Source organism: Hemitrygon akajei, chromosome 12 (assembly GCF_048418815.1).
Source record: "Hemitrygon akajei chromosome 12, sHemAka1.3, whole genome shotgun sequence".
Taxonomy (NCBI): Eukaryota; Metazoa; Chordata; class Chondrichthyes; order Myliobatiformes; family Dasyatidae; genus Hemitrygon; species Hemitrygon akajei.
This window is the reverse complement of record NC_133135.1, coordinates 40,255,855-40,274,985: the sequence shown is the minus strand read 5'-3', so window position 1 is coordinate 40,274,985 and position 19,131 is coordinate 40,255,855. Positions and strand designations below refer to the sequence as shown.

Genomic DNA, 19,131 nt, shown 5'->3' with positions numbered 1-19,131 from the left:
CAACTCATTTACTTACTCATTGGAATCGGTGCAGACAGCACTTGAGTTGCTAGAAATTTCTCATCAATCCTATTTAATTTGTTTTGTTTTAGTATGCAAGTGTTGAAGATTAATTGGCTGTGTATAGTCACTCTAATGAATGCTGATAACTTTTGGCAGTTTCACAGTATATTCAGCTGGGGTGCAGAAACACCTGGAAAGTTAACCATTTTGAGATATGGCAGAGCTTCGTAGTTCTCTAATAATATAAGGAATTAATTTATTGGGTTTTTGTGAGCACCAATTATGTCACCCCTACAGAATTTGCTATAGCCATTGAAATGGGTTATAAAGTTATCATTGGTGCTACATTTTAGGTAGCATCAGATATGCTTTTGGATGTTACTGTTATTTCTATATGTGGCCAGAGATGAGCATGGGAGAAAGAAATGTTCTCATGTTAATTTTAATAAACAGACACCAATTATCAGGTTGATATCAGCTATCTTTGTATTACCCCATCATATTTTGGAGAATTGACTATTGCACTGGTTTTTTATGTCCAATAAACATAATAATTTCTGGACTTTTCTTTTATAATAGGTAATAAATAATCTGATGATAATGTTTTCTTTTCTTTCAGTTTGCCCTGCTAATTGGAAACCTGGTGGTGAAACCATAACACCTGACGTCGAAAAGAGCAAGAATTACTTTTCAAAACAGAAGTAGATTTTCTTTCTTTTGCAGTTGAATATAACCAGTGTGATATATTAGTTTGTTATATACAGTAAGTGTCTGGAAAAAAAATTGGTAGTGAGAATGTATTTTGCTGATTTTTTTTGCTGAGTCTAATACTGATAGGAAAAGTATAAGCATTGCACAGTCTTGCTTGATGAGAATATCTAGTGAAGTAGTGAGATTGGAGGACAGTGTAATCAGTTCCTAGAAAATTGAGTCTTAAGGTTACTGTGCTAATCTCCATGCTTGACCTTCAATTGTTACTCTTGTTGAGTGATGCTAAGAGCATCAAAGTCTTGCAAAAGTTATGCTGTCTTAATAAAAGTTTTCCTCATTTGTGCGTTCTTCTGAAACTCCAATGATTAGGTGTCATAGTAATGCCTTTGAATAAACCAATGTTGTTTAGTAGAATTTATTGCATATTTTGTGCATTCATAAATAGAAAATAAATGTTTCAGGAAAATTGACTTGTATTGCATTTTTACTTATATTCATGCATTGATACTTTTTTTCAATCCACTCCTATTGAAGTTGCAATAGAAGATATTGCAAGACCTGGGATACAAATTAGTCTATACCACTATTATAAATTGGGACTTTTATAGTGTTCAAATTTAATTTTGGTTTATTTCACTGACCTCAAGCAGTATGTGAAACTAGGGAAGCACATCTCCACATTCTGCTCGCTCAGCACTAGTGTTCTCTCTCCTCACCTGTTTTATCTCTGCACCAAAATGACTGCATCTCCATCAGTTAATCTGATGCTTTGTGGGTGACACCATTGGACTAACCACAGAGGCGACAAATCCAAGTACCTTCTAATCCAAGTTAACAGACTATTGTCTTGGTGCAACTACAACTTGGAGCTGAATGCTGTTAAAACTGTGGAGATGCATATCAACTTCAGGAGAAATGTCTCCTCTTCAGCCACACATCATCAACAACTCTAGTTAGCACTGTTTCAACATTCAGGTTCCTGGGCATTGCTATTTCACAGGACTTCATGTGAGAGAACTATATCTGCTTTGTTAACAAAAATGCCTCCTGCGGGATGCACATCTTGCGGAAGTTAGCATAATTCCGTCTTCCTGAGAACATACTGGTGTAATTCTACACTGCCATCGTAGAGAGCATCCTCACATCAGCCATTACTGTCTGGTTTGGTGCAACATCCTCTCACAATATACAAAATATATAATGAACTATCTGGTCAGCAGAAAAGATAATTAATTGGTTGCAGTACCATCGCTGGAGGATGTGTATGTGTCCAGGAAAAAGAAGCAGGCAGGATAAATCATTGGGAACATGACATACCCTCAAGCGGCCTTTTACAAAAACTATTTCGGAAAGTGCTATAGGGCATTTAAAACAAAAGCTTCACACTTCTCCCAATTAATCTGATCAACCATTCTCTTTAGCACATCATTGCACAGCACTATAGATACTTTAAACCACTTTTTATAATGCTGTTTACATTGCAAACATATTTATTTATGCACATTTTATTCCATATCAGTCCTTTAATCTCTAACTTTATTAGCTTTTTAATATATTTTTTATAGATCTTTATAATAGGATTTTTCATATTTCAAAACTAAATCATTCAAATTTCATAATTCAAATTGGGAATTAATTTGACAGAAAAGGAAGCAATGTCCTAACAAATAGTGTAGTTTTACCCTGAGCTGAATTAGAAACAAAGATTGAGAACATTGTTGATCTTGTTTATCGGTAGCTGTCCCTATAACCCTGTGGTAGGGGTATTAAAATGAGAGTGTAGGTTTAAGGTGAAAGAATGAAGTGTTAAAGGGGATTTGAGGAGAAGTATCTTTTTATTACAGTATTTGATATCTGGAACTTGCTGCTAGAGGAAGTGATGGAATCAGATGCAATCATGATGTTTAAGAGACATTTGATAGGCAAAGCATGAAAGGATATGAACCTAATTTAGGGAAGTGGGATTAGTGTAATGGGCAAAATAGATGGCTTCAGCCAAAGGACCTGTTTTGGTGCTCTACAGCTTTACAACTCTAACCGGTTTACAGAGCCCAAATCAGAGGTGTCAGGGCCATGCTGTGTTCATTCCTTGCCACAGTGTTGGCTTTCTGTGCAATCACAGTATGAATTTGTGAGAGAGATGTTGTAAAATGAACTTGTTTGCATTAGACTATAAGGTGCAGCATTAGGCTATTAACCCATCAAGTCAGCTCTGCCATTCAATCATAGCTGTTTTATTTTCCCTCGCAACCCAATTTTCCTGCTTTTTCCCTATAACTTTTGAGATCTTTGTAGTGAAGAACCTATCAACTTCTGTTTTAGATATATCCAATGACTTGGCCTCCATAGCTGTCTGTAGCAATACATTCCACAGATTCAACACCCTGTGGCTAAGGAGATTCTGCCTCATCTCTGTTCTAAAGGTATTCTGAGGTTGTACCCTCTGGTCCTGGACTCAACTATTTGGTAGATTTCAATAAGATCCTCATACATAATTCTAAACTCCAGTGAGTACAAGCCCAGAGCCATCAAATGCTCCTCATACATTACCCCTCATTTAATACTGGGATAATTTTTGTAAACCTACTCTGGTGCCAGCACATGTTTTGTTAGATATGGAGCCCAAAAATGCCCACGATACTCCAAATGTGGTCTGACCAATGCCTTGTGAAACCTCATCATAACACCTTTGCTTTTATATTCTAGTCCTCTTGAAATGAATGTCAACATTGCATTCGCCTTCCTTAATACTGACTCAACCTACAAGTTAACCTGTAAGGAATCTTGCACCAGGACTTCCAAGTTGCTTTGCCCTTATGATTTATGAATTCACTCCCATTTAGAAAATAGTCTACACCTTCATTCCTTCCAGAAAGTACTTTATCATATGCTTCCCTACACTGTATTCCATCTGCCACTTCCTGTTCTCCTAATCTGACCAAATCCATCTGTAGATTCCTTCCTTCCCAACACTATCTGCCCCTCCACCTATCTTTGTATCATGTGGAAACTTGGCCACAAAGCCATCAATGATCATCCAGGTCATTAACATATAAGTGAAAAGTAGTGGACACAATGCTGACTATTGCAGAACACTAGTCACTGGTAGCCAACGAGAATAGGCCCAATTTTTGCCCGCTATTTTCCTACAGGAGAGGCTTAAGTAGACATATACCATAACTTTGTAGTAATGCAGTAGCACAAATGATGCTAGAAATTTACACTGGTGTTCAATATTTAGGGGTCATAATAGAATATTGTTAAAGTGGAAGGGTTTTCCCTCCCTATAGAGAAGGAGATACTTCCACCTAACAAAGTATCTTAAACACTTTATTACATTTTAGTAATAAAGTTTAAATGTTTATAAAAGTCTTAAAACATTTCTAATACAAGGGATTTCTATTATATAAGATTTCCAAATTAGAAGTGATTTTTGAAGCAAAGGATTTCCAAAACACAGGTACAATTCCAACAAGCTTAAAAGACATACCAACGAGCTACAGACAAATGAGTTGTCAGTCACAGAAATCGAAGACAGGAATGGATCCTAGTCAACCCATAGTTTTGTCATTCTTGTCATCCTTTGACCATTCTGAACAAGCCCGACTGTTCTTTTACATGTCCCCTGATTTTTGCTACTTGGTGACTTCACATGCATGTGATATTTTTTCAGATATCTATTCATGCAGATGGTCTAAAAGCTTTTGGCGACAGAGATCTCAAACACCCAAAACTTATTCTATGAAGCCTGACTCTGAGTACACAAATCTTTCAGCTATTGATAGATCAGCTATTTGATGTGCTAATTAGTAGTATCAGTCTGGTCCGCAAGCTTCCTTGAACTTAATAACTTAGTGTAGTCTGATGTGATGCAACCCCTATAACATAATTGCTTTGTTTTGACAGACAGACAGACAGTATTGATCCCGAGGGAAATTGGGTTTCGTTACAGTCGCACCAACTAAGAATAGCGTAGAAATATAGCAATATAAAACCGTAAATAATTAAATAATAATAAGTAAATTATGCCAAATGGAAATAAGTCTAGGACTAGCCTATTGGCTCAGGGTGTCTGACACTCCGAAGGAGGAGTTGTAAAGTTTGATGGCCACAGGCAGGAATGACTTCCTATGACGCTCAGTGTTGCATCTCGGTGGAATGATTCTCTGGCTGAATGTACTCCTGTGCCTAACCAGTACATTATGGAGTGGATGGGGGTCATTGTCCAAGATGGCATGCAACTTGGACAGCATCCTCTTTTTAGACACCACCGTCAGAGAGTCCAGTTCCACCCCCTCAACATCACTGGCCTTACGAATGCGTTTGTTGATTCTGTTGGTGTCTGCTACCCTCAGCCTGCTGCCCCAGCACACAATAGCAAACATGATAGCACTGGCCACCACAGACTCATAGAACATCCTCAGCATCGTCCGGCAGTTGTTAAAGGACCTCAGTCTCCTCAGGAAGTAGAGATGGCTTTGACCCTCCTTGTAGACAGCCTCAGTGTTCTTTGATCAGTCCAGTTTATTGTCAATTCGTATCCCCAGGTATTTGTAATCCTCCACCATGTCCACACTGACCCCTTGGATGGAAACAGGGGTCACCAGTGCCTTAGCCCTCCTCAGGTCCACCACCAGCTCCTTAGTCTTTTTCACATTAAGCTGCAGATGATTCTGCTCACGCCATGTGACAAAGTTTCCCACCGTAGTCCTGTACTCCGCCTCATCTGCCTTGCTGATGCATCCAACTATGGCAGAGTCATCAGAAAACTTCTGAAGATGGCAAGACTCTGTGCAGTAGTTGAAGTCTGAGGTGTAGAAGGTGAAGAGAAAGGGAGACAGGACAGTCCCCTGTGGAGCCCCAGTGCTGCTGACCACTCTGTCTGACACACAGTGTTGCAAGCGCACGTACTGTGGTCTGCCAGTCAGGTAATCAATAATCCATGACACCAGGGAAGCATCCACCTGCATCAATGTCAGCTTCTCACCCAGCAGAGCAGGGCGGATAGTGTTGAACGCACTGGAAAAGTCAAAAAACATGACCCTCACAGTGCTGGCCGGCTTGTCCAGGTGGGTGTAGACACGGTTCAGCAGGTAGAGGATGGCATCCTCAACTCCTAGTCGGGGCTGGTAGGCGAACTGGAGGTGTCTAAGTGTGGCCTAACCATAGGCCGGAGCTGCTCTAGAACAAGTCTCTTCAAGGTCTTCATGATGTGGGAGGTCAGTGCCACCGGTCTGTAGTCATTGGAGCCACTGGGGTGCGGCACCTTCGGTACAGGGACGAGGCAGGACGTCTTCCACAGCACAGGAACCTTCTGGAGTCTCAGGCTCAGGTTGAAGACATGGTGAAGTACTTCACATAGCTGGGGGGCACAGGCTTTGAGCACCCTGGGGCTGACACCATCCGGGCCTGCAGCCTTGCTTGGGTGGAGACGTTTCAGCTGTCTTGTCACCTGTTCAGCTGTGAAGCCCACCGTGATGGTTTCAGGTGCATCTCTTGAGCAGCAAGACCCATGCAGTGGGCCAGCAGTCTGTGCTCTATAGACAGTGCTGTTAGTTTGCAAAGCTGGCCTTCAGATTGATTTTTGCTTTCCATTTACATTAAGAACTGAAGACTGGTTCTTGTGTACCAACAGGAGCTGAACAAGGAATAGGAGTTGGGAGTTTAACTTAATGACAACTCTTTGCTTTCTACAAGTGTCAGTTGCTGTATTAAAAAACCGAGTTTGGCAAAGAAGGCCCCCCAGCCCTGGACAGTGAATATGTATCACTCAATCTGCTGTATAGAAAGCCCCAGCTTCCATCTAAGTGGCTTCAACACCTATTCCTCAAAGTTTTAGTATAAATGGAGAAGATGGAGAACAGTGAATAACAATTTTCCTATATTCAGAGTCTTGAGTTGTATGTGAGGAGATAAGATGTAAATGCTAGGATTAGGGCGGCTGAGGAGTGAAGGAAGCTTGGTGGTTTGGGTACGTAGAGAAACAAAAAGTGAGGTGTGTGTGTGTGTGTGTGTGTGTGTGTGTGTGTGTGTGTGTGTGTGTGTGTGTGTGTGTGTGTGTGTGTGTGTGTGTGTGTGTGTGTGTGTGTGTGTGTGTGTGTGTGTGTGTGTGTGTGTGTGTGTGTAGTGTTTGTATGAAAACATTTCTATGTCCCTATGTCCAAATTTTGGATCTCCTTCCTTTGTAGCTTCTCTCTCCTCCATCGCAGACTTGTATGTTGCTGCTGTCCTCTGTAGATGTTACTGTGCCCTCAGAATCTTGATTGTGACATTGATGTTTGCCTGCTCTGGAGTGGGGGGGGGGGGGGTTGTGGGGGTGGGGGGGGGAGGCAGACCATGTAGTTTGCTTTTTTTTGTTTTTTTTTGGTGGAAACTACATTAAACTTATTGGTGTGCCACCAATTTCCTCATTTTTGTGAGGAAATCATAAAGTGCAATTCTATTTTGAGCCAATTATACAATAATAAATCACTGTCAAGTGTAAAGACAAATCTGCTGTTCCATCGATTTTATGATATTTTGAAGGAAATCAGATGGGTGAAATCCATTTTTGAGCCAGTAATATAAGAGTAAATCACTATGATGTGAAAAACAGAAACTGAGCATAGTTATCCATTTAATCAAAATCTTTCATAAAGGCTAAATCATATGTTAATTGTACTAGACATTCTGCTACAAATATTCTATTTATTTAGCTATAGTTTCAGGCCACTGAATATTAAAACTTGTCATTTTCAGAATGGCACTGACATAATCTAATGAGAATTTGTATATGCTTTAGCACACTTTGCCAAACATAATGCCTATCTTTTTACACAGGTTGGCTGGTTAGAGAACTGGGTGAATCAAACATTGTGCAAATTTGCAAGAATTAACTACTTATATCAGTTCAGTTTAGTGACACATATATTTTCAATCAAAATTAAGTTTTCATTCCATTGTTTTTAGGATAAAAGCACTATTGTGAAATAGATACAGAGAGATTAATTTCAAATGAAATAATCTGAGCCTTTTTCAAAAAGATATGGTGATACTGTAGATTACTATAACTTTTTCAGGTTAAACCATATGTTTTTCTTTCCATTTAACTTAAATTTAAGAATCCTGCTTTAGTAAAGTTGATTTTTTTAAGATAAACACAATATTTACACCATTCAAAACTAAAGTAATTTTAAAGTGGTTCTACTCACTAAACATATTTGCAAATACAGTCAAAGTCCAAATGAATATTTAGTCACTAGTTGTCCTGATGTTGTCTCCCTTTTTCACCAGTTGAGGGTGCTGGTGAATTGTGATTGCTGTAAAATGATAATTAAACTATAATATCAGTCAATATTAGATTCAGAATGAAGGCAGGTCTCTTGATGAGATCTAGTTGCATAGTAATTGTTACAATTGGAAGAAGTATTAGAAAAATATCACTTTTTTTAAGCTTCTTGAGAAATATCAACATATATTTTCTTAGGCAGGTTCTCAAGATGAAAGATGACTTGCTTCCACTCCAGTTCTCTGAATACTGTGATGACTGATGTCCCTGCCACAGATGGGACAGGACTTGCTTGGTGGGACATCTGTGGGCTTTTTGTGTGCTGCTGATACATGGTCCCAATGTTCTCACTATCAGCCTGAATCTCATCCACTGCCAAGTCACCATGGGCCAGAGGGAAGTCTACAATTTTTCCAACAGGTTTAAAAACATCTTTCAATCTTCTTTTCTTGCCATGGAGTAATCTCTTCACGTGGCAGAGGTCTGAATTGAATATATGGTTTGGAAGTTCAATGCTCAGATGTGAATAATGTGGCCTGTCCAAGGATCTGGCTGCAGAAGCTGGTCTGGAGAAGACACTGACAATGAATCATTCATGCTTCTAGTTGATCTGGATAATTTTGGTGATATCTCTTTGATGTTCTGTGCTGTTTGCTGAAGTATCTCAAATTTCTGAAGCAAATAGAAGGGCTGGGATTACTGGTACCTGGTATACCTCAAGTTCTAAGTTTTATGCCTGATTTGAACTGTTGTTATTCAGATTCCCTTTTCTTCAAATGGTCAAAAGCTGTGCTAATGAATTTTATCATTGAAATCCATGTCATTGCCCCAATAGTTCTTTCAGAATTTATCGCCGTAATATGGTGCCTTACCTCGAACAAAATTCTGCTGAGAATTGAACTAAGTTGTAAACTGTTCAACTTGTGTTGCCTCTATTCTTCAACCAAGGACAACCAGCTTCAGAAATCATGCTGCAGCATGCACACAGTGTTTTGTATATGCATATTTTTGGAGTCTGGGCTCTGAGTCATCATCAACTTGTTCACTAAAGCACACACGGATTGCCCTTCTACTAAAGATTCGTGAAACAAGTCCTCTACTAACCTGCTCCTGTTGTGCAATTCCACCTTCCCACTACAGAGGTTCATAATCAAAACCCCGGTAAGTGTACACCAGTTTCCCATATCTCAGGAACCACTTCTCAATGAAGATAAATGATAGTGAAATAGAGTATTTGAAGATTAAGACCTCAGATCCCACACAATTCATCAGCACATATAGAGTGCTGTTGAAGTGTAATTAAAGGCAAGTGCCAATGACTGAGTAATAACAGACCTATAAATAATTCCTTGAAAGGATGTTGACTTTCTTCCTTGGCAGAAATCGACTAGTGAAAGAAGTTGGAAAACTAGATTCCTGAACCAAGCCAACCTAAAAGTTTGGTTACATCAGGAACTTCTTAAGTCTTTACAGATATTAAGTTTGTTCAAATGTAATTGACAGAAATATCTTCTTATCACTTGTAGGCATTGGTGATGTGTTAGTAGTCATATCTGAACAATTCTCTGTTTTCATACAGTTGTAGGAACTCTATCACAGCAGCATGTCACATGATCTTCAAGCTCATTGAGTGGAATTGAATCTGCTGCAACTTTAACCTTTCATGCATGTGGTTTAGTCTAAAATCAAGTCTAGACACTTAGATTCAGGTAACATAAAGTATATTATCTGATCTTCAGACATTCTCTTGAGTCTTTAAATTCCATTGATATATAGTCATTTTAATAATGTTATGGATGAAACTTGACTTTAATGGTCATTAACTTGAGCATAGATATTTCTTGTGACATTGTTGCACAGATTAAGCAGCACAGAAACAAGTCATTTCCTTCATCCAAATCTATAAATGTAATCCTCTTTTTCCCTTTCCCTCTTATCATTGATAAATCTTTCTTTAAATGCATCTATTTTTTTCAAGCACTCTCACTGTGGGATTTTGAAAATACTTGCAGTAAAGAAATTTCTCCTCAATTAATTAGAAACTATTATATATTGATAGCTCCCATATACTTTTCCACATAGAAATAATCTCTGCATCTATACTATGAACACCTTCCACAATTTTTAAGACTTTTATTAGGTCATCTCCCACCCTTCTTTTCTCAAGAAGAGTAATTGGTGTATCATTTATGTAAAGTTTGATACTCATATTTTAGTAAATCAATGGCATTTCATCATGTGTATGTTTACTAACATAATGCATGTTACATATTATATATGTTCATCTAGTAGCACCTACCTTCACTGTGATGAAGTGCTTTGAGAGATTGGTGATGTCAACTCCTCCAGCGGAGCAACTTGGATTCACTCCAATTAGCCTACCGTCACAACAGGTCAACAGCAGATTCCATTTTGTTGACACTTCATTCAACCTTGGAACATCTGGATAATGAAGATGCATACATCAGGATGCACTTCATTGAATACAGCTCAGCATTCAATACTACCATCACCTCAAAACTAATCAATAAGCTTCAAGACCTAGGCCTCAATACCTCCTTCTGCAACTGGATCCTCAATTTCCTCACTTGAAGACCCTAGTCAATTTGGATTGGCAACAACATCTCCACTATCACCATCAATACAGGTGTAGAATAATGTTGTATGCTTAGCTCCCTGCTCTGCTTGCTTTATACTTATGACTGTGGGGCTAAGTGTAGCTCCAATGTCATATTTAAGTTTGCTGACAACATTATTGTTGTTGGCTGAATCAAAAGTGATGTCAAATCAACATTAAGGAGGCAGATTGAAAATCTGACTGGTGCCACAACAACAACCTCTCACTTAATATCAGCAAGACCAAGGAGCTGATTATTGACTTCAGAGGGAGAAAACTAGAGGTCCATGAGCCAGCTCTTATCAGGGCTTCAGAGGTGGAGTGGGTTGGCAAATTTAAATTCCTCAGTGTTATCATTTCAAGTGCTATTAAAAAGAAGCCACCACAGTGCCTCTACTTTCTTCAAAGTTTGCAAAGGTTTGGCATGTCATCCAAAAGCTTGACAAACTTCCATAGATGTGCATTTGAGAGTATACTGACAGGTTGCATCACAGCCTAGTATAGAAACACCATTTCCCTTGAACAAAAAGCCTACTAAATCCTTCCCACCATTGAGCACATCTACAAGGAGCACTGTTGCAGGAAAGCAGCATCCATCTTCAACGACCCCCACCATCCAGGCTGTGCTTTCTTCTCATTGCTGCCATCAGGAAGGAGGTACAGGAGCCTCAGGTCCCACTCCACCAGGTTCAGGAACAGTTAATACCCCTCAACAACCCCAATTCCACAACCTATGGACTCACTTTCAAAGACTCTTCAATTCATGTTCTCAATATTTACTGTTATTATTTATTGTTATTATTTTGGTTTTATCTTTGTGTATTTGCAGTTTGCTGTGTTTTGCATGTTGCCTGTCTTTGTTGTGCACAGTTTTTCATTGTATTGTGCTTCTTTGTATTTACTTTGAATGGTTGCAAGAAAATGAATCTCAGGGTAGTATATGGTGATAATAAATGTATCACCATATGTATATATGGTGATACATGTATGTATGTATTATCAAAATGTATTTTGATAATAAATTTACTTTGAACTTTGAACATTATTTTCCCGAGTGTTACATGAACTGAATATTGAATGAAAATACTGAAAGGAAACTTTCATTCAATATACAATATACTGTCAGCAGCTTATCTCACCCGACATTGAAATGTTAACACGTAGCTGCATCAGTTAACAGTATATATCTATAGCTATGTTAACGGAGAAACATCCATGAACTAATTGCTTTCATTTAGAGTTTGATACATTTGCAAATACACATAAATTAGCCACTGAGTTTTAGATATGAATGAATCATCTATTTTTGCCGAGTATGTGCCATAACAGGTACAGAAATTTAAACATATATATAGAGGCCATGACAGAGATAAATATTACTAGACTGTCAGGATATTCATTGAATTGTATTGTATTACATTTGTGTAATAAGATAAATATTTGTTGTTTTTAATTATACATTGAATTTGACTACAGGGTATCAATCTTGTGTGGTGATCAAGACGATTCCTGAAAATTGCTCTAATATAAATTTGGTTTGTGGATTCTCAATTGCTTCCAGTAGTGATTTTTTTCAGATTTTACTTCATTTATTTAGCTTACTTTCATCAAAACATACAGTGAAATGTGTCAACCACCAACACAACCTAAGGACGTGCTGTGGTTAGTCAAGTGTTGTGCATATTCCGTCACCAACATAGCATTCCCACAATATTCAGAAGCACCACACAAGCAGCAACAACAACAACAACAACAACAACAACAGCAAAGCATATTCCTTTCCTCCCTCTCACACACCCATTCCAATCCCAGGTCTGGCCAGCTCACGGTCTCTTGCCTCCAGTGAATTTACAGGCTCACAGCTATTGGGCCTCTGACTTCCCCAATGGACTCACAGACCCAGGCTCTCGTCATTCAGGCCTCAACTTCTGATTTCCAATTGACCCTTGGGCTTCAGTCTTTGGTATTGACCCAAGGATTCACCATTGATGGGCCCCCAAACTCTAGGCGAACTCCAGACTCTCTGATGTCAGACCTCATTGCCTTATTGTTATTTTGGTGTAAGGGATAGAAAATTAGTTATAGTATAATATAGAAACCTTTTAAGGGTACTCCATTATCTCATGGTAATTGATGAACCTTACCCCATGGAGCCGAAATTATTCAGCAGAATAAGGATTATTAATGAGATTTTTTCATATTTATTTTCTAAGAATTATTGTTTCTTTAAGCAATTGAAATTATTAATATAAATTCACAATGAATTTACTTTGATTTTGTTTTCTGTAAGTTTAAATTTCAGAATTGAAATTTATTTTTTAGAGTGTTGATTATTTGTTTATTTCTCATTCATATTACATTTGTGCCTACTTTTCCTCGTCAGGAACAAGTGATGACTTTGTGCACATTTTGTGCTGATTAAGGTGAGAACATGAAATGTAGAACACAGAACAGTATGCCAGAGGAACAGGATCTTTGGCCCACCATGATGCCAGTCAACTCATTCCATTTGTCTGCCCATGGTCTGTTACCTCTGTTTCCTGCCTGTTCACATGTCTATCTAAATGCTTTAATATTGCTATCATATCTGCTTCTACCAACTCCACTGGTAGTGGGTTCCATGTACTTAACCATTCTGTGTTAAAACAAAACTTGCATCTCACATCTCTTTAAACTCTCTCACTCTCACCTTAAGACCATATCTTCTGGTATTCGATATTTCGACCCAAATAAGTCATATATTTGTCTACTTGCTTAACTTGTATATGTCACCTTGAATCTTCTTGCATCCTGTTCACAACTTGTAATCCAGTGTTCTGCTATGCGTAGGCTTAGAGTTATACTTAGTTCGCTAATTCAAGTCATTGATATATAGCTGGGACCCACGCAAAAAATCAATGAAGACCGGGTTTATTTGGATACAAAGTGTCACATCCATTCAAATGAGCCATGGTAGGCAGCTGCAAAATGCAATGATTCTATATAACCAAGAGCTGTAGATTCTGTGGGGTTGGAATTCAAGAATGCTTCTCCTTCCTCCGGAAAATACTTACAGTCGCTGTTTTGTTCATTTGACCATCCTGTGGCTAGAGTTTACATACCTGGCAATGATGTGAAAGGTCATTAATGGGCTTCATGGATGATTTGCAGAACAAGTGAAGCTTTTCTTGGAAGGGTGCAGAGGAGATTTACGAGGATGTTGCCTGGATTGGGGAGCATGCCTTACCAGAACTGGTTGAGTGAACTTTGCCTTTTCTCTTTGGAGTGACGGAGGATGAGAGGTGACCTGATAGAGGTGTACAAGATGGTGAGAGGCATTGATCATGTGGCTAGTCAGGGACTTTTTCCCAGGGCTGAAATGGCTAACATGAGAGGGCACAGTTTTAAGGTGCTTGGAAGTAAGTACAGAGGGGATGTCAGGGGTAAGTTTTTTTACACAGAGAGTGAAGAGTGCATGGAATGGGCTGCCGGCGCCAGTGGTGGAGGCGGATAGACTTTTAAGAGGCTCCTGGAGAGGTACATGGACCTTAGAAAAATAGAGGGCTATGGGTAACCCTAGGTAATTTCTAAGGTAAGGACATGTTCAGCACAGCATTGTGGGCTGAAGGGCCTGTATTGTGCTGTAGGTTTTCTATGTCTCTATGTTTCTAAGTACTCGACCACTCATTGCTTGCTTCTCAGCAATAGACTCAATTGTTCTGACAAAGAAAACAAACCCTAACCCTAAATTCATTACTGATCCCTGCAGGCTGCAATATGTCCATACAAATGCTCAGCTGTTATACTTGAGGTTATGTTGGATCTTGGGTAAGAGTGTGGGAGGCCACAAACAGGTTAGACTGAAAGTCTAACAGACAGGTGGTCAGCAAAGCAGTCATTCCAGTATATGGTTTCCCCAATTTAGAGACGACCACATTTTATTGTATTATTGATGAATGTTTGTCCCTCATTTCACACTGTGACATTCCCTATGTTCCACCCATTGTCCTTCCCCATATTCTCTATTACTTAGGCCAACTCGTTTTTCCTTATAACAACACACACAAAATGCTGGTGGAACACAGCAGGCCAGGCAGCATCTATAGGAGAAGCACTGTCAACGTTTCGTCAGGAAGGGTCTCGGCCTGAAACGTCGACAGTGCTTCTCCTATAGATGCTGCCTGGCCTGCTGTGTTCCACCAGCATTTTGTGTGTTGTTGTTTAAATTTCCAGCATCTGCAGATTTCCTCGTGTTTGCTCTTTTTTCCTTATTATTGGTTCTGGTGAAGAGCCTTTGACCCAAAATGTTACCTGCTTCTCTTCTTACAGAATCTGTTTGGCTGGCTGAGTTCTTCCAGCATTTCTCTTGTTGTTTCATGAAATTCATGCAGTTTTATTTCATTTACATAAATAGAAAGGAAGCTATCTTAGAAGATGGAGGTAAAGCTAGATACTGAACAGGAGAGAAGAAACAAAGTATCATTTATGTATCAATTTTGTCAGATCCAAGATTCTTCCTAAGGAAGTTGAGCTTTACACCCAACTAGGTACTTACTAAGGTGCAGTCATAGTTCTAAATTAAAGAAACACACAGCGTCATCCTATATGTAGCAACAGAATAACAACAGTTATATTAGTTGAGTGATGAATATTGTCGGGGCAAAAAATAGAACTACCCTAGTTAATATAATAGAACCTTTTGCAGCTACCTGAGAAAGCAGCTGAGAATTAACATCACCAATTCTGTAATATTCCCTTGGTTATACTGAAGTGTCAGCTTGGACGATGCATTCATCTCTGCTGTAGAAGCTGAACCTGCAAGTTTCTTACTCCAGAGATGAGCACTGCCGCTGTGCCAAGGCTGGTCAGAAAGAAATGGAAATAAAACTATTACAGTGAGTGAAAGAATAGTTCAACAAATATTTTCTGGAAAAGTTTAGAGAAAGAGGTAATACCAGAGTTTAAAGCCTAGAGACGGTATAGGCCTGTGAAGTGATGAGTGTGGAGTAATCTGTTTCTGTGGAGGACAGTTTACATGTGCTGATATATCATTGCAAGAAGTCACTCTCACTGGGTTAGGTGTATCCCGGGAGGAAATCAAAGATGAAATCGAAAACTTGTATGCTGCGATAGAGGGAAGTAAAGCTCAGAGTTGATGGGAAGGAAGCACCTGGTATAAATGAAGACATAATTCCTTACAATCTGTATGTGTTACAGTGGTGAAGGCGGGGGAAACCTGAATCCTGGAGTGACAACAAATATTTTGAGAGAAAAGGAGGAAAACAGAACCAAAAAAAAATCATGTACTGTAAATCACTTGAAAAATAGTGATTTGCATTAATGACCTAGAGGAGTTTTATCTAAGATCACAATAAATTTCCTTACTTTATTTCCTTGGCAGCCCTTGCATGTATACTGAATTAATTATATGCACCATCAATGTGCCATGAAGGGTGCAACATCAAAATACTTTATTCATTCACAGGATGTGAGCATTACTGGACAGGCAGCAATTGGACAATTTAAACAATATACTGGTAAGACAGGGTGTCGGGATCAGAGGCAAAAGCCGGTTTAGCTTGCTCTCCCACTGTCAAAATCTCTCTCTCTCTCTCCCCCCCTCCCCCCACCTCTCTCTCTCTCTATGTGTATACATATATATATATATATAGACTGCATCTGGCTGCTGTGCTCTGTGCTTGTTAATATGATGGACTGAAAGCAATGCTTGGGCCTATTCTGGGCTGCTCTGGGGTTCGGATCTGAGGGCTCATTTTGGTTCGAAATATTGTTGCTTGCTTCCATTGTTTGGATGATTAGTGTTTCCCCCCCTTTTTCTGTACATTAGGTGTTGGTCTTTATTTATTTTTAAAGTTCAGTTCTTTTGGGTTTCTTGCTATGTGGCCACCTGTAAGCAAACAAATCTCAAGGCTGTATAATTTATAATTCTTTGATATTAAATTCTTTGAAATCTTTGTAACTTATTCCCCCTCTGAAATTGCACTTAAGAAAATGGTGAAAAATTATATTCTTGGACCTCCTGTCTTTTGTTTTTGTCAAACTTTAGCTAGAAAGCTCTAGACATTGGTTTTAATTAAAATACCCCTAATACCTGGAATTAAGCTCTTCTGTCAACGTTTAAGCCATAGCTGTAATGGTCATATATGCCAGTTAGAAAACTTACAATTTGAACTTCTTGGCATATTTTACTAAGAAAACTAGAAATTTGCCTAGTATAATGATTTGAGCTGTCTGAACACTATGCAGGACAAGCTTTTCACTGTATCTTAGTACATGTAACAATAATAAACCAATTCCAACTCCAATGTAATCTTTGTTTCTACAATGGAACCAAATATATGTTCATAATCTTAGTGTGTTTGTAGTTTTCATTTTCACAATTGTTGAAGTGCAAGAAGAGTCTTTTTGGAATGGAGACTATGAGAAGATGAGGAATAAAATTACTAAAACCCTAGAACATTTCTGGATACATCAAGGTAGTACATTGATACTATTTTGAATCCTTTTGTGTAAGGTTGAATGTTCAATGTCAATAAACATACTGTGTTAGGTTACCAATACATTTCTAGCTCCATTCTCTCCACTACTGATAGCTGGTCTCCTGTTACTCTAGAACTTTCCCTGGAAGTTTTCTTTACATTCTTCCAGTTCATCACTTTCTTTCCTATTTTTTTAAAATTTACTAAATTTTTTCTCTTTTTATTTGCACTCCATTTCAGTTTTCTTATTTGCTATCTATCTTTAATCTATCCTCTAAAGCACCAGGATTTTATTTTTATGCAAGGTACTGTCACTTACTAATGTGTGTTTCTTCTCAGCCAATGGTGACAACAAACCAACCTGAAGTAATTTTTTTCAAAAAGCAACATGAAACATAAAATGCTTTTCAAGTCTAGGAATTCCATTTTATTTTTACAGGTAGTGCTCGCCCAAATCTTCCGATGTTCCCTGAGTAGAATGAGATTGAGCACAAGTTCAGATGAACCATAAACTCATTAAATGAGTTTGCAAGCTTCAAGGAATGAGTGCCATACTCCTGCTCCTAATTTGCAGGTGTGTGCAAACGTGGTGTGAATATAGTTTAAGTCAGCAAGTAAGAAGCCATATGGAAATTATGTAGGAAAATGTGAGGCTTTATAAGGAAGAACAGAAGAACAATATATTTTAAATGGGAAAGTTAATAAACTTAATAAATGTGTACTGTTGACATTAAGAAGTAAGTACTGCAGAAAGAGCGACAACTTAGGATGGCAAATGCACTGCAAACTTCACTGCAAGAATGTTGGAATGCTGAAATTGTTCATGGTTTTGGTGGGAACGTAACAGTGACACAAGGGTAGATGTATTTGCTTTGGAGGAGTTGCAGCATGGATTGATTCTTGAATGAGAGCACTGTCCTATAGGAACAGTTGGAGTGAGAATACCCTATAGTCACTAGAATTTAGAAGACCTGAGAAGCAGTCTCTTTTAAAATTTTGATATGGTTTGTGCAGTGAGGGAGTTTAATCTGGTTGTAGAATTTTGATCTAGGGCCTACCATTCAGGATAAGGGGCAGTCATTTAAGAGTGAAGATGAGGAGGGATTTCTTAATTTCAAGACGTGAATGTTTGGAAATCTTTACCACAGCAGGATGTGATTCTTGGATATAGATCAGTAGATTTTGAACTGAGAACTGGTAATTTCAAAGTAAAAGTTTGAACTAAATTTATTATTAAAGTACATATATGTCACCATATACAAACCTCAGATTAATTTTCTTGCAGGCATTCACAGTAAATACACGAAACACAATAGAATCAATTAAAGGCTGCCCCCAACAGGATGGACAAACAATCAACATACAAAAGACAACAAACCTTGCAAGTACAAAGGGAAAATACTAATAATTAAAAAATAATAAATATCAAGAACATGAGATGAAAAGTCCTTGAAAATGAGTCCATAGATTGTGGGAACATTTCAGTGATGGGTGAGTGAAGTTATCCCCTCTGATTCAAAAGCCCAATGGTTGAGCAGTATTAAGTGTTCCTGAACCTGGTATCATGGGTCCTGAGACTCCTGTACCTTCTTCCTAATGGCAGTAGCGAGAAGAGATCATGCCCTGGATGGCGGGGGTCCTTGATGAAGGATGCTGCTTTCCTGTGACAGCTGCCTGTGTATATGTGCTCAAAGGTGGGGAAGTCTTTATCTGTGATGGTCTGGGCTTTTGAAGGCTTTTCCGTTCAGGGACATTGGTGTTTTCATATCAGGCCGTGATGCAACCAGTCAATATACTCTCCACCACACATCTGTAGAAGTTTGTCAAAATTTTAGATGCTAAATCTTTGAAAAATGTCTAAGAAATTAGAGACACTGCTGTGCTTTCTTTATAATGGCACTTATGTGCTGGGCCCATGACAGATCTTATGAAATGGTAATACCAAAGAATTTAAAGTTGCTGATCTTCTCCACCTCTGATCCCGCAATGATGTCTGGCTCCTGGACCTTTGGTTTCCTTCTGGAAGTCAATAATCTAGCTGACAATGAGTGAGA

The 19,131-nt window shown here is 38.7% G+C and overlaps 1 protein-coding gene across 2 annotated transcripts in view; it reads left to right on the top strand.

Annotated features, from left to right (window-relative positions):
* The window catches only part of LOC140736919 (peroxiredoxin-1-like), a 41,093-nt gene extending 39,922 nt beyond the window's left edge, over positions 1-1,171 (top strand). For both annotated transcript variants that reach the window (XM_073062952.1, XM_073062953.1), the window contains exon 6: positions 623-1,171. In XM_073062952.1, coding sequence (XP_072919053.1) covers positions 623-708 — 86 coding nt within the window. In that variant the 3' untranslated portion in view covers positions 709-1,171. The remainder of the gene's footprint in view (positions 1-622) is intronic.
* The last annotated feature ends 17,960 nt before the right edge of the window (positions 1,172-19,131 follow it).